At 37.4% G+C, this 24,457-nt stretch overlaps 2 protein-coding genes across 2 annotated transcripts; one reads left to right on the plus strand and one right to left on the minus strand.

The window, feature by feature from the left end:
- The first annotated feature begins 4,075 nt into the window (after positions 1-4,075).
- HLH4C (Helix loop helix protein 4C) lies at positions 4,076-17,777 on the plus strand. The gene is made up of 3 exons (XM_074090043.1): positions 4,076-4,162; positions 10,845-10,970; positions 14,643-17,777. Exons 2-3 carry the CDS (start codon positions 10,852-10,854, stop codon positions 14,938-14,940), a joined length of 417 nt encoding a protein of 138 aa, XP_073946144.1. The 5' UTR covers positions 4,076-4,162; positions 10,845-10,851; the 3' UTR covers positions 14,941-17,777.
- Positions 17,778-18,021: 244 nt separating this feature from the next.
- Positions 18,022-22,091, minus strand: LOC141429626 (NPC intracellular cholesterol transporter 1 homolog 1b-like). The gene has a single exon (XM_074090036.1). The coding sequence runs from the start codon at positions 21,970-21,972 to the stop codon at positions 18,232-18,234; it is 3,741 nt and encodes a 1,246-aa protein (XP_073946137.1). The 5' UTR covers positions 21,973-22,091; the 3' UTR covers positions 18,022-18,231.
- Between the last annotated feature and the right edge of the window lie 2,366 nt (positions 22,092-24,457).

The raw sequence follows: 24,457 nt of genomic DNA on the forward strand, positions 1-24,457 counted from the left end.
TCCTTCTTCTATTTTCTTCAAAACGGACGGGCTTATTATTCTTTAAATATGGAAACTGAAGGTGACACAGCATTTTTCGTACCTACCTATTAAGTTTTTGATAACACTTATCAATTATTGTAGACACCTGCACAGCTGGAGATATGCTGGTGAGTCACTATAATTGTACACGAGCGAGCCTCGTGAGTAATGTCATCACACTATATTTATAAACCTATGGCCTCTCAAGCAAGAGGGTCGTGGGTTCAATCTCGGGCTCGCACCTCTGTTTTTTTCGAACTATATGAGCAATCTGAAAATTTGGAAATTTATCATGAGCTTTACGGTGAAGAAAAACATCGTAAGGAAACCTGCACCACCTGCGATGAAATTCAATTTGGGTGTTAAGTTCCCAATTGGGCCCGCTGGGAACTACGGCCCAGCCCCTCTTGCTGTGATAGAAGGCCTGTGCCTTGGAGTGATATGCATATATGATGAATGTACCTAAACAGCGTCATACAAGCAGGCTAACCTAAGGTTTGGCCTCATCTACACATAACATCAGGTGAGATAGGGGTTAATCACGGTCAGCTTATCCTCCTAAGTCCTCACGTACTTTATAAAGGACTAATTAACACTAAGAATAACGGCCGAATGTACTTTATAAAGTACAAATTGTTCAATGAATAATGAATTCTAAGATTTTTTTAAATAATATCCAAAATAACAAAGCAGGTCAACCACTTCTAGTTCTTAAACGCTAAGTTTGTTAAAAAATGTCAGGACTCAGGAGGGTATAATAATATGTCCCTGCAGGACCAGCCTCCTCTCAGAATAGAAAATAAAAGTCTAAACTCTAAAGTGTGCGTGTATTTGTACCCGCCTTCTTTTTTTAGTCTTGATTATCTATGTCAAAGTCAAAGTCAAAGTCAAAATATCTTTATTCAATTTAGGCTATAACAAGCACTTATGAATGTCAAAAAAAATCTACACCCGGTTCGGAAAAACCTCTGCTGAGAAGAATCCGGCAAGAAACTCAACGAGGTATGACTCTCGTTATTGTTTGAAATTGAAAACATTAATGTCTTAGGAATAGGTATTAAGTTGAACGTTGAAATCAAGAATATTAGATAGTTTTATGACACATACATAATCCCATGCAAAATAATTATTATAATGTATGTAAATTATAAGCTTGCAATGCAAACTTTTGGAAATGTTCATAATAAAAAACCCTCAAAAATTGACTGTTTTAACACGAACCCGATCTTCCATCGGGTCCCTAAAGAAAATTTCGATAGTAGTAAAACTGGGATCCCATCCCGGGTGCACCTGTGTCCGGGATCGATAGGCGGGGTCGTCGGTGATTGGTCGGCACAATGGGGGGCGGGGCCTGTTGCAGATGCTGCGTAAAGATTGAAGCGAGACTGAAGAAGTTGGTGATAAAAGAAAAACAAATTGCGGGATCCTGACTTTTCGCCGAAAATATTTTTCCAAATGATTGATACCCCAACTTTTTCAAATTGACGAACGATTTTTGTTTCATTTTCAAAAAAAAATAGGGTATACGTAAAGTGAGGGTGATTTTTTTTTCTCGACTAACCCTTTAGTGTGGGATATCGTTGGATAGATATTTTAAAACCATTGGGGGTTTGCTAGGACGATTTTTCTATTAAGTGATCTGTTTGTGAAATATTCAACTTTAAAGTGCGAATTTTCATTAAAAACGTGCGACCCCCCTCCCCCTCTAAAATCTACTCTTGGGTGGAAAATTTTTGAAAAATTCAGAATGGTAGTAAATATATCAAATTTACAAGGAAAATTACAGCGGCTAAGATTGCTTGAGAATTATTAGTAGTTTAAAAGTAAATAGCATCATAAGGTAGGTCTTGAAAGATTTTGTAGTGTGCCTACACAATACGAAATGGCTACGGAACCCTATCCTAGGCGTGTACGACACGCTCTTGGCCGATTTTTTAAAATTTAATTTAGTGAGCACACTGAGGAATTTTGGACGAAAAGGTATTGCGGTGTTTCCCAGACGCTGCCCATCCTCGACTCGATTGACCTCACTCTCGAAGTTGGGCTTACCTAATTGGACGGTTTGGCCTAGATATACGTACCCGTCAACAACTTCAAGAACCGAATAGTCAATCAAAACAGGTGTAGACACCACACGGACATTCAACATGATCTTCGTCTTGTTCATGTTAATTTTGAGGCCCACCATTTGGGAGACTCGATTGAGGCCTTCGAGCATCGTGCTGAATTCTTCCACCGACTTTGCCATTACCACGATATCGTCGGCAAACCGAACATCCTATAAACCTTCAAATAATCCATAATAATGGCATTGTAATAAGAACCACGGCACGCGTCATCGTGAATGACTCTACCTATAAGTACACAGTATAGTGCCATGGATGACCGTAATAGCACAGTATAACAAGTTACCCTGCAGAATTCCGACGGAGACGTCTAGACAGAGCAATCGTGCGGGGTGTGAGGGGTGAGACGCGGGTGGGAGGAGCCCCAGCTGCATACTTCCCGTTCTTAGTAGCTTGGGACAAGTGTTCTAGGGCTATCGCGTTTTTTTAACATTTAAATTTATAATAAAATTTATTACGGTGCATAAGACATGTAGGTACTGTGAGTGCGTGAAAATCTTCATCTCGAATAAATAAGGAACTAAGGTTTCATTTATCTATATAATTATATTGATTTACTTTTTATATAATTAAATTCAATAACAGGAGTTTTAAGTCCATTAAGTCTAGAAACCGAAAGTATTTGTCGGTTACTAATCTATGAAAGTATATTTTGTGGAAAAAAAAAACATTTTTATTTCATAAGTAGTATATTTTGATACTCCTTACCCCTAGTAAGTATGCCACCCCTAAATTATTTTGTTTTACGTAATTTCGCAATACCAATATGTACCGATTCGTAAAAGACATCTACCTTCCAAATTTAAAATTTGTGACAACCCTTCGTTACTTGCGTAAATACCTATACAGGCTGCGGCGTCGGCCTACTGTAAGGAAAACTTGTTATACTGTGGTAATAGCAACGTGTCAGACGGAGTGTCAAGCGCTTATAATTTTGACACGAGATGGCAACGACTGGTTACGAAACGTGCTAGTGGGTATATATAATCTCATACTTTTCGATACAAATAATATATTTTTGTCTGACACGTTGCTATTACGGTCATGGTATGTTACGGTGTCATATGTAGCTGCATGTAGGTAACATCAAAGTCTATTTGTAAATTAAAAGCAATACAGCGTCACAGACAATAAGTGTTGCATGGTAATTAAAAAATCATTATCATGCCATCCTACCCATCCACTCCCACTCCCACTGCTAGCATGTTCTCTGAATAAGAGAGCTTAGGCCGAAGTTCCCACGCGGGCCCCTTGCGGATTGGGAACATCACTCACACACACAATTGAATCGTTTCACAGGTTGTGCAGGTTTCTTCATGATGTTTTTCTTAACCACAAAGCTTGCGGTGAATTTCGAATGTATTTTCGCTCAAAAATTTCGATGTACTCGATCAGAAATGCGAGCCCGGCTTTGCTTGAGAGATTTATAATTTTGATCTAGGCTACCACTTTTGTTTAATTATATTTTTTTTAAATACATTTTCAACAACAACTACAACAACAAAAAGACAAATATAGTTATTACCACTAATGTATTAAACTGGTTATTACCTACTACTTCAACCAACCTTTAGGTAGGAATGGGTTTAAAGGATCATACAAGAGAAATGAAAATATGAATGTAACAATTATTAGAACAATAACAAAGGTGAACAATACTCCTTAAATTTACAAACAGAGCATGGTTTATCAAACACTACCTACAGCCAAAAATAATTTAAAAAAAAACACAAATTCGGTACATTGTTTTTTCTCTTAAAATAATGTTTAGCTACAGTGTGTTTGAACATACATATATATACATTTCAAGAACACAAAAAAAAAATTTGTAAGTCCCGCCCCCAATACTGATCGAGAGGGTGGTCCAAGTTTCTGGGAGGTTATAAGCGGAGGGATGCTGCCCTCTGTACCAGTAGATACTATGACAGTGTGCTGAGCGGCAGTGGTCAAATTGAGTGCGTAAAAATTACAAAGAGCAAAAATGTTTTGAAAAGTTTTGGAATACCTACACCAAAGTAAGTGTTTTGTGTTTTTGTTAAAAAAAGTTTGTATCTTTGAAATGCGAGTTCATTTCCACTGATTTTTAAGGTTCCGCGCCCGCTTAGCTGTACGTCTGTCTTTGTGTCACATGGCTCTATCTGAGAACAGTAATAGTACGTAATAATTGTATTTTTTGTATCTTTTTTGTATTTTTAGTACCTATAGTTACATACGTAGATTAAATTTTACAGAGCATTGGTTTTATAACTGTAATGCTGTAATTTTTATTGATAAATAAATAAATAAACTACAGCCTCTTTACCTTGTTCTTCAACTACCAGTAGCAGCGAGATAGCGTGGTAAAGGAGCAGCAAGCTAAAAAGGTTGTAGTTTATTTATGTGTCCGCAAATTACGTAATAACTGAATCAATTCTTTGTTTTTCGTTTATACACTTTATTATACAAAAAGGTTAGGTACAGTCAAGGGCATAAATATATGTACGTTCCCAAGACGTCAAAAATATCTATACACCTTTATGTCACAATAAGGTTGATGTGTACGTATATTTCAAATCAAATCAAAATAATTTATTTTCCGGTAACTGAGTAGATCCAAGTATTGTTAGTGTAGGTATACAATATTCTTATGAGACTATTGGTAGTAAGCAGATCATCATCATCATCGTCATCCCAGCCTATATACGTCCCACTGCTGGGCACAGGCCTCCTAAGTAGTAAGCAGATAAGATATATTATTATAACATTAAAATTACATTAATAATTAATTAATTTGACGCTATGGTTGTATACCTACCTAGATATTTATGCCCTTGACTGTACAAAAAAAAGTGCTAAGTACAAAGACGGACTAATTCTAATTCTAATTGAAGACATCTCTGCCAGTCAACCTTTAAGTGGCAGAGAAGAGCAATTAAATAAAGATCGACAAATAAAGCAAAGCATTTGAATAAATATCAATTAACAAGTATTGATATGGTCTTACCAACCCCACGAATATTATGAATGCGAAAGTTTGTAAGTTTCTTTGTTACTTCATCACATCTAAACTGTTGAACCGATTTAGATGAAATTCGGGAACTTATAGATAATTTGAGTCCCGGTTCAGATAGTTTGGTTGTTGAGTGAGATAAGAAAGGATAGATATTTATTCCGGAAAATTTCACATTTCCCGCGGGATAGCGATAATTGAATTCTAAATGGAGGGAGTTGCGGGCAACAGCTAGTAGGTACAGTCAAGGGCAAAGATATCGAAACGGCCAAAGTTGCAAAGATATGTATACACGACTTTATGCACATAACATTAAGGTCGTGTATACATATTTTTGCAATGAACTAAAATAATTTCCTTGCTCACCCGCGACCTTACGATAGCTAAGCTTATACAAAATATGCGTGTTCATGCAGCATGTCTAACAACTGGTAGCATGGTGTACGGTTGTGTCACAGTGTGGTGGTGGTGATAGATGGGTTGTGTGATTTGTGTGTGTTCTTACAGTGTGGAGGTGGAGGAACTGCATGAACACGCATATTTTGCATAAGCTTAGCTATCGTAAGGTCGCGGGTGAGCAAGGAAATTATTTTAGTTCATTGATATGGACCTCCGCAAAGTAACGCCTGATTCAATAAATATTTTTGCAACTTTGGCCGTGTCGATATGTTTGCCCTTGACTGTAGGTATTAAAGACAACCAATAATTCAATAAAACGAGTAATTATAGGTACAATGCGAGAAAGATCAATGAACGTGAGTGAAGTTAGCAAGAGGGCTCTTTAGTTTATTTGTATTAATAAAAAATTCCCTCTTGTTCTGAGAGGAGGCCTGTGCCCAGCAGTGGGACGTATATAGGCTGGGATGATGATGATGATGAATAAAAAATTAGGTACTTATTAGCTTTATATTATTAGTGCTTTTAAAGCACTGCTTAAAAATCAGAATCAGACCTATCATCAGGCCCTAGATAGGTACTGTTATAAGTCAAAGTATATGTGTATCCTAATACGATATGAGCGCTACGATGTCACAGACTGACGGACAGACATTGGCCTCAAACGTATAACACTCTTTTGCATCGGGGGTTAAAAACCAATCCGTTTTGAAGTTAAATTACAGCTCTATGTACTTTTATAAATGAATCATAATTACTATTAATCACATCACGGAAAAGCAATAAAAAAACAAGTCATATCTACTGATTAATCATAGACACGGCTATTCTAAGAAAACATATACAGTTATAAACGTTCAATAATAAAGTAAGTAGTATCTGTATAATATAAAATTTTCTTTACCATTAAAGGTCAAGCCAAGTTCAATAAGGTTTAATGAAGCCGTGGTGGCCTAGTGATTTGACCTCTTAAGCAGAGGATCGTAGGTTCAAACCCGGACTCACGCCTCTGGGTTTACATTTCAACACCACGAGCTTTAGCCGAGTTTAGACTTGCAAGAAAAATCTTACAAGTTGCATAACTAGATTGGTAGACGACCAGATGGCCTAGTGGTTAGAGAACCTGAATACGAAGCTTGAGGTCCCGGGTTCGATTCCCGTGTTGGGGCAGATAGTTGTATGAAAAATACGAATGTTTGTTCTCGGGTCTTGGGTGTTTACTATGTATTTAAGTATGTATCTATCTATATAATTATATTTATCCGTTGCTTAGTACCCATAACACAAGCTTTGCTAAGCTTACTTTGGGACTAGGTCAATTGGTGTGAATTGTCCGTGATATTTATTTATTTATTTATTTATTATTTATTACTTACGGCGCTCGATTGACCACTACCTACAAACTCGTTGGCTTTACGGCCTCGCAATGTAATGCAACTTGCACGATTTTTCTTGCAAGTCTAAGCTCGGCTTTACGGTGAAGTGCTGAGAGGCTCTAGCTCCGCAGGGGTACGTACGTAGCCGAGATGTGACATTTATTTATTTATTTCAAAGAAACTTACACAGTCATGAACGTCTTATTCATGACATGTCATGAATAAGGGTTTATATCAGTGTACTACAGAAACCATTTAAGATTTTTACTTGCTACTTAACGCTTATTGTTTTTTTGTCCATTAGATATTAAAACACTTAATTGAACGTCTATACCATAAAATTGCTTTTTCCAAAATTTTGATCCTCTAAAAACATTTAAGCATCTCGAGTTTATAATTTTAATTTCACAGCGTATCTAGTCAATATCTATTAGTAAAATTGCACGTCTATGTATTTACAACCGTTGTATTCTCTAATTAAACTATACTAGATCCTACATCTGCATCAATAGTGCAGAAAACTTATTCTATTAGTCGCAATTCCATCACAGATGCACCTCAATTATCGAAAACTCGGCACAATCGATTCGATACGGTTGCCGCCTGATTCGATTACTCGAAGGGTTAGGGCGATATAAAAAGAATAAATACGGATTTATTATCCTCTATGGACCCCGCTTAGTACGAGGTGCGAACTCGTGATGTATTATTTATCTGGAGTACCCTTGCGGCTAGTAAATTTGATTTGATGGGGTATAAAAACAGAGTGTCGATGCTTTTAGACTACGTCTTGACGGTAGGTAGCCTTTCGGTAGGTACAACTGAGCCCTTACCTAGCACCTTATTTATTATATACTATTATAGCTGTTGCCCACGACTCCGGCCGCGTAGAATTCGTTTATTTCTATCCCGCGGACACTATGCAATTTTCCGGGGCAAAAAACTATCTATGTAACGTCCTTCCCCGGGACTCAAACTATCTGTATAGGTATCGGGTCAGCGTTTTAGACGTGAAAGGTAAGAAATAAACAAACGAACAGACTTCCAAACATCTATATATATAAAAGAAGAAACTGACTGACTGACTGACTGACTGACTTATAGATCAACGCACAGCCCAAACCGCTGGCCTAGAAACTTGAAATTTGGTACAGGGGTTCTTTTTATGATGTAAGTGAGCACTAAGAAAGGATTTTTAGAAATTCATCCCCTAAGGGGGTGAAATAGGGGGGTAAAGTTTATATGGAATTTTCTCATTTCTGGACTTAGAAGTATGAAAATAGGTGTACATGCTTTCGATTACAATTTAAAATTATTTATCTACGTGAAATGGATAAAATTCTCCCCTAAAGGGGTAAAATGGGGGGTAAAGTTTGTATGGAAATTTTCTCATTTATGGATTTAGAAGTATGAAAATAGGTGTACAAGTTCTCGACTACGATTGAAAATTATCTGTCTTGATGAAATGGATAAAATTCCCCCCTAAAGGGGTAAAATGGAGGGGTAAAGTTTGTATGGTAATTTTCTCATTTCTGGACTTAGAAGTATGACAATAGGTGTATAAGTTCTTGATTACAATTAAGAATTATCTGTGTAAGTGAAATGGATAAAATTCCCCCTGAAAGGGTAAAATGGGGGGGTAAAGTTTGTATGGAAGTTTTCTCATTTCTGGCCTTAGAGGTATTAAAAAAGGTAGGTATATAAGTTCTCGATTACAATGAAAAATTATCTGTGTAGGTGTAATGGATAAAACTCCCCCCTAAACGGGTAAAATGGGGGGGGGGATAAAGATTGTATGGAAATTTTCTCATTTCTGGACTTAGAAGTATGAAAACATGTATACAAGGTCTCGATTAGAATTAAAAATTGTCTGTGTAGATGAAAGGATAATTACCACTAAAGGGGTAAAATGGGGGGTAAAGTTTGTATGGAATATTTCTCATTTCTGGTCTTAGCATTATGAAAGTGGGTATACTTACAGGGTCTTGATTAAAAATAAAAATGATCTGCGTAGGCAGATAAAAAAGGAAAAAGTAGCTTTCGATTTGTTAGGGGGGAGTTTCTATGAGACTTCCTTATTTCTAGACTAAAAATATGGCTGATCACAATTTAAATTGATCCGTATGGTGTTGGCGACTTCAATAGGGGACGGGGGTTTTTCATACAAAATGTACAACTAAAATGTGGAAATTAAATTGATATTTAAAATGATGTGTGAAATTAGTTTGCAAATTATTATGCAGTAGGTAAGTACCTAACTTAAAAATTACTCATCGGGTTGTGCATACTAAAATCAATAATATTAATATAAGGGTAATTTTTGTGTGATTATCCGTACTAATTTATCATTTACTTAATTTTAAAAATATTATGTACAGTGCAATTTCGAATATATACCTACTTCGGGTTCTAGAGTAAGATTCGTTTCTCACCGGAAGCACACGAGAAATTTTTTTACGCTTTGCACACAGATACAAATATCACAATTATAACGGGGGTTAATTAAAACATATGTCCTGATAACTAAAGTACACGCGGACGAAGTCGCGGGCAAAAGCTAGTTTGCATATATAATATTAATGAACTAAAACTTTGCTCACCCGCAATGATAGCTACGATTATACAAGAAATGTATGTTCATGCTTTCTTCACCTCCACTCTGTAAGAACACACACAAATCACGCAAACCCAACCGTCATCACCACATAAACTGACGCTTTTCGAACTCAACGAGAGCTCATCTTCCGAGCAACGTAACCGGTCACCATACTACCAGATGTGAGTCCATCGCATCCTCTCACATCTCTGCTGGAAACGCAGCCAGGTGCGACCAAACCGCTGCTTTAAAAAAAAATATTGCACAAAATTGAACCGACTACAAAAAAACATGAAAATAATTTTCTACCAGTCTGAAGTCGGTCGGTGCCTCAGCACGAGCCAGCAGGAGTGCACCGACCGACTTCACTTCAGAGTGGTAGAAAATTATTTTCATGTTTTTTTGTAGTCGGTTCAATTTTTTATTATTTTTTTTCCACGCTTTTTAGTGTAAATAATCTAAGATACAATAAATAAATAAATACGTCACCGTTTCTTAAGCAGCGGTTTGACCTTAAAGCGGACTGAACAAATCTGCTATGGAATTGACCGAATGGTTATTTCCTCTAATTTACTCTACCTGAAGGGACCAATTAGTTTAAAAACATTTGAGGTAAATTTTTCAATCTGGTTTAAATCGGATGATGTCGCGAGAAAATACTAGTTATTCGGGAAAAAATAGATAGCAGCTGTGTTTGCAAATACGGGGTAGGTATGTGCAATCATCAATCGTCGATCTTTCTCTACCATCGTACATTATATCCGTCGATAAGGTTGCGTAATTATGCCTTTTCTTTATGTATTTATATCGAAACTGCAAATACATAAGCAAGGGTCACAGTTACGCAAAAAGGGACCGTCCGAGTACCACTTACTTTAAACTGCGACCCCACACAGAACTTACTCCAAGATGTTACGCCGTTACGCCAAACAAGATTATGCGATGATGGTTTCGTACAAACGAGGTTATACGATATGAGTTTCGGTGATATGATAATTATGCCAAAAGATAGATTACGAAGAACCGGACCGTCCATACAATCCACCACGGGGTGCCAGCTTTAGCCATACCGATTGATAGTTGAATATTTCTCTTGCTGATGTATTGTTTGATCAAATACTTATAGGTACTTATCAATCTCTAAAATTTTCTAAAACTGTCAACTTTTCTAGAAAATTATAAAATAATCCTAACTTAATTAAAAGATCGGAAAATATTGAATGATACGAAAGGCACCGTAATTATTTATTGTTAATATTTAGTATCGCCCCATACTCGTATTTTAGAGATGCGTAGGATCGGCCAATACATCAACCTTCAATTCATCCTTTGTTCAACAGACGCATCATGAAGAGCTGGCTGGAAGCGAGCGGGATGGATGACGGCTCTCTCTCGTGCATGTTGGTGGAACCTCGCGAGGCCTTGCTACCCATCACTGGCAGAGAAAATCTAGCGCCCAGAAAAAGGTACACAAAGTTAAAAATAGATGACAGTCTGATTGACGGCTGGATAGCCTAAAGCCCGGGTTCCATCCCCAGTCGGGGTCCCTTAGGCCACTTGGTCCGATTGATCGGACGACGAATATTTTTTGTACTGTTGGTTCGATTGATCGAACTTTAAAGTTCTCGTAGCCCGAGTGTCGAACTACTACGAGTAGGAAGATTACATTTCCTTGTAGTCCGATCAGTCGGGCCATATTAGGTCGGTTTTTTTCCTGTATGACCGATTGATCGGACAAATGTTCAGTGTACCACCCGATAGTACGTTCAGGGTTTTCTGTGAATGAAATAAAAAAAATACCTAACGAACCGATCAACCTAACCCGACCGGGTCGGATCCGCTCCGACTACATCGATCTCGCTCGCTGCGCTCGCTCGATCCGCGGCGGTGCTTTTGTTTGTAGTACTTGGTAATAAAAAATGAAATAAAACTAAATGAACAATTACTGAACGAACCATGAGGAACACTGATGAGGAATAAAAAAAGTTGTGTGGTCGGAGAACGAGGAATTTTAAAGGTCTCATGGTTCGATCGATTGGTCGACACAAACATTGAAAATCTCACTAGTTCGGTTAGTAGGACCATAAAACTTTGAGAAATCCTCATTATCCGATCAATCGAACCAACAGTAAAAAAAAATATTCGTCGCCCGATCAATCGGATAAGCCGATCGGACTAAGTGGCCTAAGGGGTCTCAGGGTAGATATTTCATAATCGTCATCCTCATCCTCAGCCGGAAGACATCCACTGAACAATAGCCTCCCCCTTAGAACCTTATCTGTTAGTTCATACAAAACTTAAGGTTTAAAGACTAATTATAACAAAAAATTTAACCGACTACAAAAAATCATGAAAATAATTTCTACCAGTCTGAAGTCAATATTCCTAGACGAATGCAAAAAAAAATTCAAATCGGCTCATAAATGACGGAGTTCTGAGGTAACAAACAAAAAAACAACCGAATTGATAATCTCCTCCTTTTTTGAAGTCGGTTAAAAAGTACAAAAGCGAGTTCATGATTTAAAAAAGTAAAGTAGTAAAATTGTAACGCCGGTGCCCCATAGCAACTAAAACTTTTAGCTGGAAATAAATAAAAAATAAAATAAATGGTAAATATTCAGCCTTCTAAGTCATGAGTATGACGCATGTTGCTATCAGATGACTAATGCTTACGAGTACATCCTATCTCATTTATCTAAGTTCTAAAATATTGGATGGCTCATACTATAAATGTCAATATCTAAGTGTTTTATTCCTCCCCGCTACAACTTTGAATATTGAGCTCTAGTGTGTACCTAAGTACAGTCTCCAGCACAAATATCTGACACAACAAGCGTGCATAAATATCTGATACGACTCTATTTGTAGAGCCGGAAGGACGTGTCAGATATTTTTGCACGCTTCGCGGCACGCTGCGGCAGATGTTAATGCTAGTGACTGTACTACGTACTTAGGGGCTGTTTCACCATCCATTGATTAGTGTTAACTGGCGGATAGGTGTGATGCCGTCTCTATTTGTTTTGTTAGAATAGACGGAGACGGCATCACATTTAACCGTCGGTTAACGCTAATCAATGGATGCTGAAACAGCCTCTTAGTCTCGCATAACGTATACGTTTAGTATGTACATATATTTTATCGATAAACTAGATTACCTAGAGGTACTCGGTATTCAAACCCTTCCAAAAGTAATTATTTCTATCATAATAGTGAATTAATTGCATTTATCAATAGATAAACCTTAAACGATAAGATTTTACCTTCGAATTTTCATAGTAACTGTTTATTGTACAGTCGAAAAAGCGAATCGCGTTTCAGGGTGAAACCTTTTCGCTTCAAATGTCATGTTGGGATTCCATTCATTCATCGCTGAATTGATTGTGAAAAGGTTCCGCATTGGTACGTCATTCAGTTTCCTCGTTTGTACATGCTACATATTTTTTAAATGTTATTTATTACATTACCTATACAGTTCAGTAACCTGTAGATATACATATAAAGAAAAAGAAAGAACGAAAATACATTTATTTAACGCCATAAAAACAAACATAGAACAAATACAAGACATACATGACGCTAAACAGGTCCCCACTCAGCATAATACCACAGCAAGCCGTGGCGCTGATTTTCAGTGAGGACCTTAGGGAAGTAGAGACACCATGACACATAAATGTAGGTACTTATGTAAAACATATAAAATGGAATCATTGTATAAAAATGCTGGTGAGCAAATGAATGATAAAATATTGTTTCTTTTTAACCGACTTCAAAAAAGGAGGAGATTCTGTGTTCATGTGTTCCAATGTTTGTACTTTTTTTATGTATGTTCACCGATTACTCAGTCAATTGTGGACCGATTTTCAAAATTCTTCTTTTATTCAAAAGAGTACTTTTCTGGGGACCAATTGTCACCAATTCAAGATCTGATGATGGGATCCTAGGGAAATCGAGGGCAAACCTCAAAATTTATACTACAGTAAGTTTGAATTTTATATTTACGTGAAATATCCTATCCTAAAATACATAGATAAGTGTAAGATAGAGCCGCTTATTGTAACAATAAAAAAATATAATTATAACAAAAAATTTAACCGACTACCAAAAACACCGACCGACTTCAGTCTGGTTGAAAATTATTTTCATGGTTTTTTGTAGTCGGTTAATTTTTTTTATAATTTAACGCTTTTTAGTACACTACACTGTACACTGTAAATAATCTAAGATACAATAGTTTAATATCAACTGCTCGTCACCTTTTACGGACGATTGCTCTTTCCGATGCAGAGACGTTTATTATTGTCAAATACTTGTTATGTATAGATATCATTTAATAATATTGTAAATCTGTTTAAAAAAATATGCCTCGTTGAGTTTCTCTCCGGATTCTTCTCAACAGAGGTTTTTCCGAACCGGTGGTAGATTTTTTTTTGACATTCATAAGTGCTTGTTATAGCCTAAATTGAATAAAGATATTTTGACTTTGACTTTGACTTAGGAGTCCTGGTGCTTCACCACCCATTTTACCATATGCATTACGAGGAGCATAAATTGCTTAGCAACTGTGTCAAAGTAATTCAAATTCAACCCGTGAAATACTTCTTATTGAGTAGTAACTCCGATGGTCAACTGTGGTCTTCATCATCAGTTCCGCTTCACCAAATGATGATTTTCAAGAGCAAATGCGCGAGTTACTACTAAATATATCCAATTTACTATAGGTATCCCTACAACATTCGAAGAGTTCCCTCGATTTCCTTACGATCCAATCATCAGATCCTGATTTGGTGCTTATGGGAACTAATTGAAGACATTCCTAGACGAACGCAAAAAAAAAACAAATTGGTTCATAAATAACGGAGTTCTGAGGTAACAAACATAAAAAAACCGAATTGATAACCTCCTCCTTTTTTGAAGACGGTTAAAAATTGTATAAGTACTTTATCCTTTTCTTTGTATAATTGAAAACTGATTAAAATATGTAGATTTGTAACAATGCAATATATTGATAACGAGTTTAATATCTTATCGTAGAATTCCCGATTTGTTTAAGCCGTGGTTCGACATCTTCATCGACATATTAAAATATTAATTTATTTTTTGCTTATCACAATGACGTACCCAACGACATTTTTTTTCAGAGACCGGACTTTAGAGCCATGTACATTATCCGAGGAAGCATATCTCTCCAGCGGCCCAGGCTCGCCGTGCGCAGGGTTGTCGCGCGAAGAACGCAGGCGCCGGCGACGGGCTACCCTCAAGTATCGTACCGCGCACGCAACTAGGGAACGCATTCGCGTCGAAGCCTTCAACGCGGCCTTTGCGGCACTAAGGCGGCTGCTGCCGACTCTGCCGCCTGATAAGAAGCTGTCCAAGATCGAAATATTACGACTAGCTGTTTGTTATATCGCGTACTTGAACCATGTTTTGGATGCGTAGACTTGCTTTAACGGCTGTTTTCTGGTATCCGAAGAATTAACATACTGTTAACAGCTACATTAAAATAGCCATTTTTGATCTCAAATAATTGGAATAAGTAGTTTTAAATGTGGTCTCTTCAATTTAGACTATGAGTATAACGTACTCTTATAAGTAAACGGAATTAGTGTACTTACCTAGTCATTATTGTTAACGCATCTTACGAGTATGTTGTCTCTCTTTTGTATTTAATATTTGTTTAAATAGAGTCATAGACTACGCTCACCATCGAAGCACACCTTAGAAGTACTTCACGTACGTTTTTAGAAAAGTCTGCTTCCATGGATTAATTCTGTGTAGGTGTTGATCTCTTCATCTTTAAACTACGAGTGTAACTACACATAGGTCAGGGCTTCCCAAACTGTGCACCGCGACGCCCTGGGGCGTCCCGACATTGTCCCAGGGGCGTGGCGTCTCGATCTCTTTTTATTTTTATTTCTTCTGTTTTGATTTCGTTCTTATATTGTAACTAGCATTTGCCCGCAGCTTCGCTCGCGTTAAATTTAGGGTAACATACATTTACTTTCTGCGATCCTTTTTCGTGTTTTGATTGATTTTTCGGAGGATTACATGGAAATTTAATACAAATACAGACATACGTTGTTTAAAACAGATGGTGCATGGAGTTCAAAAATCAAAATATATACGTACCTACCTGATTAATCATAATTGTTACCAACTTTGAAACCCTGTAGGGGTGGAATTTTGGAAAACGTTAAAGTACTGCGCGTTTCTTTACCCGCGACTTTATACACGTATAGGATTATATTCCGAGTAATTGGAAAGTTCCCGCGGGTAATTAATTACTGTTATGATCTATTTTGATATTCTTAATTGTCGATGAGAGACACATTGTAGCTTTCTATTATTGAAAGAATTTTGAAAATCTGGCCCGAAATTGAATTTACTTATTTTTATTCAGCAGAAATTTTACATTAAAAACAAAAGTTAATGTCAATCAGGGATAGTGTATCTCAGTAGTTTCAGAGATTACCCCCAAGAAACAAAGAAACAAACAAAGATGAGATATTTTCCTATTCCATGGGATTTTCTACCAGTAGTTTTGGCTATGTGTTGTCTGTCAGTCAGACAGTCATGCTCATGGTACTGTTCAGGTAGGGTTACGTATAGAATTATAAATAAATCGTGTTACTTGCGTACCTAATGATTGATATTTATTTATTTATTGGTTTGGTGTAGGTATTTAGTGTTTATTTTGATTTTTTAGAGCATATTTAAGTTATAGCTTGTTTTTGAAAACTTTATTTTCATACGATCATATCATTTCGAATCATTCTTTCATAATTATAATATTTATTTGGACTGTTAAGCATAGATAATTATTTTTAATTTTAATATAAGTATGTTAGCTCTTTTAGTCTCTGACACAGAGTTCTCTAGTAACCCTAGTGCAGGCAAACGTGTAGCATATATTTTTGTAAAACATTGTATTTTGTTATCTTGTGCTGCTAATTATTCAATAAATCATTATTATTATTATTATTATTCCCTATCCTGTGGGAATTTAGAAAAATCCTGAATACGGTTTTTAGCAGTTGGTATTACCTACTTGCATGCCAAATTTGAAGTCTCTTATACCTAATTATAGTTACGGAAATAGAGCCATTTTAAAGTGAAAATGTAAATCCCATTTATTCCCTATCCCGTGGGAATTTCGAAAAATTCCTTCTGTAGGTACTTATGTCAAATTTCAAGCGTTTAGCTTCAGTGGTTTGGGCTGTACGTTGATATATCGGTCAGTCAGTCAGTCAGTCAGGACTTTGAATTATATGTATATACTTAGATAAAAATTATAAATGTCCAAATAATGTTTTTCTGATAACAGTTACTAGGTTAAAAATTGTTAAGGTTATAAAATTGGTAAGTATTTTTGAGGGCTAGGAAGAGTGGCGTCGTAAAATAATGGTAAAGACCCAAGGAAATCCCAGTACAAATAAGTTTGGGAAGCCCTGACACTGATAATGGTAATCTATCATCTACATGTATTATTTATATTTATATATTTTACCTAGTAAATAAAGGAGGTTAATTTCGTATGTTTGTTTGTGTGTAAATAGGTAATCTCTGGACCTTAGTTAACCGATTCATCTAGGTAAAAAAATTTAGAAGATGACCTGTTGTACGTAGTAGTAACGTGTCCGTACTATCCGTAGATAAAAAATAAGATAAGTCGACGTTCCATATTCAAAAAATGACTTAAGTCTCATATCAATGCTGTGCACTACTACATACAACAAACGGTTTACTAATGTTTCGGCGAATAACGTTTGGCAACCTGATTCATTCGCAACTTTTCATTTCCCAACTGTTTAATATTTATGAAACTGTAAATATTTCAAACCTAACCCAAAGGGTTCTACACGATGGCCCTGAAATAAATCCTGAAATGTTTACAGTTTTAGAGTTTGCGAAATGAAAAGTTGCGAAATGAAACAGGTTGCCAAACGTTACGTTGCGAAAAGGCAGTACTCGACAACAAACCTACTTTTTACCCGGGAAAGCGCAGGCAACAGCTCGTTATAAATAAGACATAATTTAGAAAAATCAACACAAAAAGGCGCTTAATATTGTTAATCTCTTACCGCCAACCTTATTTTACATATATTTTTTCTTCAATTCTAAACTTGACCAGCTATGTATTTTACGTTACCTATTTAATTTTTTTTGCTGTGTTTGTGTAAACGTTGTGTCTTCCCTTGAATCCAAGTTAAGTAAGTAAACTTTAAGTAAATAAAAAATAAGTTATAGAATAAAGACATGTTACTTAGTACATACATCATGCGTCTTTTTATTTTATACCTAAGTATATAAGGCATTGTACCTAGCCAAAGGAAACAATCAACCAATTTGATTCCTTGGCCACCATGGAACCTTATCATAGGAAATAATATTATTTGTCTATAAAAATGATTATACAATGACGTAAAATGCCTTTATGACATGGTCCCGTGGTGGTCTAGGAATCAAAAGATCAATGAGAGGAATCATTTGGTTTCTAGAAAATGATACAGTAAAACTGCGTATTTTTATGACTTAATCCTTTAATTACTCTTGACTCTTAATAAGACTACTAAAGTAAACTTCACAGTTCTCGTCATCTCTTGTAGGTACATTTATTTACGTCATTTAAAAGGATTATTAACCAAATCACGCTGTAAAAATATAAGATCTAATACACACTTAAATTATCAACTTAAATAATAATATCACCTCAGCACCATCAGAAACCACTTACTTGGATCTTAAATTATTCAAGTAACTTAAGAAAACTGGGAAGAATATCATCCCATGGATGAATCCTAATATAACCAAGCTGAAGAACATTCTAAAGAAAAATACTTCTATAATTTCTGTGTAAGAAAACGCTAGTACAATAATGGGTATATTCGTGAAAGTGATGCCAGTTATGACGGTAGCTCCGACTGACTTGAGGGCATCCTCCACTCTTTCGTCTTTCGGAGCACTACTAATAGCAAAAGCATACGCAATGTGCGAGCAAAATTCTACCGCGATACCGATGGCCACAATCAAGTTGACTGTCGACACAGCGTTAAGAGGAATATTCCAAATGTACATGACACCCATCATATTTACAACTACCATGATAGCGGTACACATCACGGCAAATGTTGTCAACACATTAAATCCTGAAGCTATCAGATTGAGCACCATTGCACCGATAAGACAATAGCCAATAGAGCTGAATGTATCGGCCCACATAGTTAAGTACTGCTCAAAATAGACATAAAAAACTGAGTAAGGGAAAACCTCAACATCCTGACCAGTGTGCTTCTTTATAGCTGCTGTAATGTTCTCACTGACTTCGTAGCCGTATTTAACAGCTGTGATATAGTCGAAAGACGTCGCAAGCGGGGCGTGGTAAGCCATGAAGTTTGTGTCATGTACAGTGGCTCTTCCTTCTGAATCTAACAAGTAATTTACACTAGCCGCGTAACTGGCTAAACCACCTTTACTGCATATTTCGGAAGGAGAATCTTGCAGGAAAAATGGAAGATAATGATTAAAAGCGTCTTGAGACAAGCGAAGTCCGCTCGTGACTTCATCCCTTTCGATCACGCAGTATTGACATTCTGGAGAATTATCTGTACTTTGACAAAAGCCACCATCCGTCACGTTATATTTACAACACGCGCCATATAAGCTAGTCCAGTCAAAGTAATCATCTAACCATGAATTGGAACTCCTATATATATAGGTTATCTCGGTATGTTGAGCTGCTAAGAATATTTGAGTGAAGAGTGAGTCGTCATTGCATAACTGACCGCCACAGACGACATTTTGATGTTCGTTAGAAGTAAAATTCAAACCGTCTTTCAGTACAAAGTATACTGGAGGTCCAAGACGCAAAAGGTGATTCACAGACTGCAAGTATTTGTAAACATAAGAATCTTGGGGTAAAGACATTTCCTGATCTAAACCAATTTCTATTTTTGGGATGAGAAATACGCTTGATACTAACATGACCATGAACGCAACCGCAACTACAATTTTTACGGGCCGTTGAAGAAGAAATTTAGCGTATGGTTCCATCAGTTTTTGGGTGAGGCTCATGTGTGGAGTATCAGAATGAAGAGGATCATCGTCATTAAGAATTTTCTTTTGAACACAGCAGAAAATATCAAATCTGTTTTGAGATGCCCGTTTGTAATCTAGAGACAAAATAGCCACAATGGTTGTTATTTGAAAAACAAATAAGAATCCTAATGAAATGCAAGCAAATATTGAAAATGTGACCACAGCAGGGAAGTTAGCAAGACTGCCGATAGCGAAGCACGTTATCTGAGTCACAGATGATACAAACATGGAAGGACCGACCTTGCTCATCATTTTAGAGAACACAAACGAACGTTTTTTCTCGAAACTCATGTTAGGATTGTAGTCGTCATAGGACTTTAAATTACCTTCTATGCTATGTAGTGTGTTGACCATTAAAAAAACATTGTCTATACCAATGGATAAAACAAAGAATGGGATTACATTAATTGCTAACAAAGTCAATGTTATACCTGAGTAGCCCATCACACCCATTGCACAAATAATAGCAATAATTTCTACAATGATGCTTCCCAGTGCTACCATTACCTTGCTATCTATTAACCATGTTTTGCAATATCTAACATTCCCCAAAGAAAATATGACATACACGAATATGAGTATATAACTGATTGCTATGGGGATAGCTTCAGCTTGGGATACTCGTTCAATCTCATCTTCTATAGATCGCTCGGCGCCGTACGACACGTCGACAAAGTCTGCTTTCCAATTTGCAGCATAATCGTGCATTAATTCCAAAAATCGCCTTTCCCATTCAAGGACAGGTGCAAGTTCAGATTCCAGAAGGTAATTCGCTATGGGAAAAGTGATTAGCAACGTATCGGCACTCAGTATGTTATCTCCCTCGTATCCACCGAACGATATCTCCGGTTCCGAACCGCCTCCCCACGACGCCAAGCAATCAAAAGAGTAGAAATTATTTAAGCAGTTTTGAATTTGATTGAGATATGTAGCGTTATTTATATTATTTCGATTTTGACCGAGGTAAACGGATGCCGACATGAGCACGCATTGATCGAGGTTTCGCTCGCCGCCGCGTTGCCGTAGAGGCGCGTAGCACACTTCCTCGAGTTTCACCCCGCGGTTGTCTCTTCCGATGTTAATGATAGCATCCTCTAACTTTATCAGTTCTTCTATAGCTTCTAGTCTAAACGCCGGTCCATAAGTGACATTGTTAACTACAAATGGGTCCAGGTCCTGTACTTGAACGAAAACTTGAGCAGCTCTGTAAAATGGCCCAAATCTTGAATTGAAATAGTTTAAGTCCACTCGGCTGCGTGAATCTGGGGCGGACCACAGTTCCAAAGGATTGGCCGTCAAGTTCAAGAGAAACACCCCAAATAACATGGCAAATGCCAACCATGACGTAAGCATAATGGTTAGCATAGAGTTATAAGCACAAAATGCGCCAATTTTTGAAAATAGCCATTGGAATAATAGTTGCATTTTATTTAATTTCACTTGGCTCGGTTTCAGAGTTGGTCGATAAACTCCTTCGTTGCCTGTATTTTTAGCATTTTTGTATTCTCTTACCGTAAGAATTGTGAATATGATCATAGTTAGTATAAGTAACACAACTCCAACAGAAAAAGCGACGCAGTGAAGTGAAAAGACCGTGCAGACTTCAGGAATGTGTGGCTCGCTACCTGACGGGCAGACGTTTTGGCAGTCGACACAACTGCATGGGAAGTCATCGAAATTTGTTTCGTTGCACGGAGAAGCTCGAGCGTTCATCGAATCCTCTGTAGTTGGCCATCTATGGAAGTTAACTTGTACAGGTGCAATGGGGTTAGCTGAGGTGTCACCAGTGAATCCAAACCAGGCATCTGCATCACAGACAGGGGCGTTCCCGCACATCATGTTGATGGCCGGCATACCCGTCTGAGGGACGAGCACGCCAGCACACGAAGCGTGAGCGTCTATCATAAAGTCATTGAACACTCTGTAGTTAACTTCATTGACGTACGTTACGTCACCCGTAGTCACTGTCTCGACATCTACGAAACGAGCTTGATCTGGCGAACAGTTCATTTCACAAATTTGCCTTACAAAGTTCCGAAGACACGTTGGACACCGCCCTAAAACTCCTTCAGCCATTAAAATGCTTTCTGCCATTCCAGTTAATTGCACTGAATCGCAGCATGTTACAATTTCGATGTCAGGTTTCCTGTTACCATCGTCGTCATAAAGTAGAAACGGGCATCTTCTTTCTAAGACTTGAAGGATGTTATTTTGTTCTTCTGGATCCAGTCCTTCGAGAATGGGCAAGGCTGGTCCATCGTAAGCACAGTTCTTTGAAAATCCCCCAAAGACACCGCACTCTTCTCGCATACGGCATAGCGCTCTTGCGTCGCACCATAAACATAAGAATATAGTTATGAATGACAACAGCTTCATCGTGGCTGTTTTTAGTTCAATCAAATGCGTATCACAAAGCACTCATTATTAAAATGACTATAACTTTTGATTCGAAACCGCACAGGTGCAACGGCGCCTACTAAATAAGGCCCTCATGGAATACCGTCCGAAAGTAATCTACATACATAGTCGATCCGATAACGTTTATCAGACATTAGTGCAGGTGGCTGATAAAATAAAAATTATCATTTATTACGACACTATATAATATTAATATGAATCCTGGAAACCTAAAATAATTACAGCACTTAAGTACCTACATATTCACTGCTTACAAGCGCGTCTAGGACAGTCACTTGACGACAATTTATGATTAATTTAAGCAGACTTATTGTACTGTCGGCTATTACCGATTTACCGACAGACTGCATTTCAACTGTAACATACCTGCTAACTACCAGTTGCCCATAAATTTTTCATTGCAGTCGAGAAAACTGCAAGCAAACTGCCCGCTGGACTGCGATTGAAAGGCAGGTGTGCGGTTATGTTGCAGTTATAATCTAATCTGTCTGTAATAGGACTGTAGCGGTAAGAAATTAAGGGTGAGCGTACTTAGTTAAAAAGAAACAAACGCCCCCCTTCCCGTCCCGAGTGCCTCCTCTTTTGAATTTTGAATCGTGGCGTCAAAAAATCCATGAGATGTTGATCTCATCTTCGTGTGTTGGTACGAAGTAGGAAAACATATTCTAACTTAATTAAGTAAATTACATTTGTGTTTTGCATAAAGTTCAATAAATTTATTTATGTTTTGGTAGATTGATACTTATTTGTACATGGTTCCATGTCTCTAAGTGAAAATCTGACAGACTAAGACGCCACTCGCCCGGGTTTGAAGTCTTTAACTTATCGTCAATCCTCTCAAGTTTTGCATTTGCAGTCAATTCAATAGGCTCTTTTAACGAGATAGCAAGTCGGCAACTATCTAATTTCCCGTGAAATTAGTTGGACCCCTAGCACGTGCTCAGTGGTTGTATGGCGCGAAATTTGCTCGACCCTAACTATCCGGATTGGATTATGCTCCAATTACTTGTAACCGTGACTGTGTGTCTATTCGTGGGTCTCGTTTGGTACGGTAAGACGGTAAACATTCACTTTCTATCATGTATAAAAATGCAACAATGAAATGATGTATGTGGAGGTAGAGGGTTTCTGCTCTAAACCATACCGGGTGTTTTTCCTGTAACACGAGCAAATAATTAAAACATAGATCGTACTCGTCAAACTGAACAACATTAGTTCAGCGACTTTTCAAAAGAATTAGTTTTTTATTTTTATTGCGCTTTGAAGTTTATACGTAGAAGCAATGTAAAGCAAAATGTTTGATTTTTCTAGCGTGACAGGCGACGTCAGTTGGCTTCTAAGATGGCATACATTGATGGCAGTATTTAATTTGTATGAAAAAGGGAAAATCTAAAGACTATTATTTTTAAAAGTCGCTGAACTAATGTTGTTCAGTTTGAGTTTACAGGCCACACCCGGTATATCTACTTATCTATCATACAATCGTACCACTCTATAAGTAGCTGTTTTGCGCGTGCAGTGCAGTAACGGAGTAATAAAATAAATTGTAAATGAACTATAAACAATTACTTTGCTCACCTGCGACGTTACGATAACTACGTTTATGCAATAAATGTGTGTTCACGCAACTCTTCCACCTCCACACTGTAAGAACACATACAAACCCAACTGTCACCAGCACCACACTACACTGACACGTTTCAGACTAAACCGCAGTCATCCACACAATCGTTCACCTAATCTAACGTCAAAGAAATTTGAAATACTAGTGTAAATGGGACATCGGATAAAAAATTAGGATAGTTGAAACAACAACAGCGACTTAGATGATTCGTTTGAAATATAACTGCACCAATAAATTATTTATCGACAACGGTGGCATCTGTAGTAGAGCAGATAGTAAATTAAAGATATAACCACACCATGACTGAATTAAGGATATCTCCAAGCCAGCTAACGTGAATCATAAAATTCATTTTATTTCGAACATATCTGGTTGATAAAATCGTGAATAATTCAGGTGTAGTACCCGCACTGCTGTTTCCGCATATTATTGGCTCATGCCGAATGCATGGGCAGTCGGGCCGCGATGTTGGGGCGAAGTCTCAAGGGACCTAAACGAGCCGCACCTGCGAACACAGCGCCTGTACAGGAGGGCTACTACGAAATTCGAAAATCGAAGTTCGTATCGTATCTTCCCTCTCAATTTCGTGTTAAATAATATTAGCGTAAGCAGGACGGCAAAATACGGAGTTGAAAGATGAATACTTTATCCTACTAATATTATAAATGCGAAAGTTTGTGAGTGAGTGATGAGTGAGTGAGTGAGTGAGTATGTTTTATACTCCTTCACGCTAAAACGGCTAGACGGATTTTTATCCCGATATTCCCACGGGATAGGGATAAAATCTCGAAATAACAACCGCTGAGCTTAGAGTAAGTA

The sequence above is a fragment of the Choristoneura fumiferana genome, chromosome 7 (assembly GCF_025370935.1).
Source record: "Choristoneura fumiferana chromosome 7, NRCan_CFum_1, whole genome shotgun sequence".
Taxonomy (NCBI): Eukaryota; Metazoa; Arthropoda; class Insecta; order Lepidoptera; family Tortricidae; genus Choristoneura; species Choristoneura fumiferana.

What these genes read in the sequence shown, in the direction of transcription:
- HLH4C (XM_074090043.1), top strand. Translation starts at nt 10,852, where the DNA reads ATGAAGAGCTGGCTGGAAGCGAGCGGGATGGATGACGGCTCTCTCTCG. An exon ending in AATCTAGCGCCCAGAAAAAG is followed by an intron (nt 10,971 to 14,642) that starts GTACACAAAGTT and finishes ATTTTTTTTCAG; the next exon opens with AGACCGGACTTTAGAGCCAT.
- LOC141429626 (XM_074090036.1), bottom strand. Translation starts at nt 21,972, where the DNA reads ATGAAGCTGTTGTCATTCATAACTATATTCTTATGTTTATGGTGCGAC.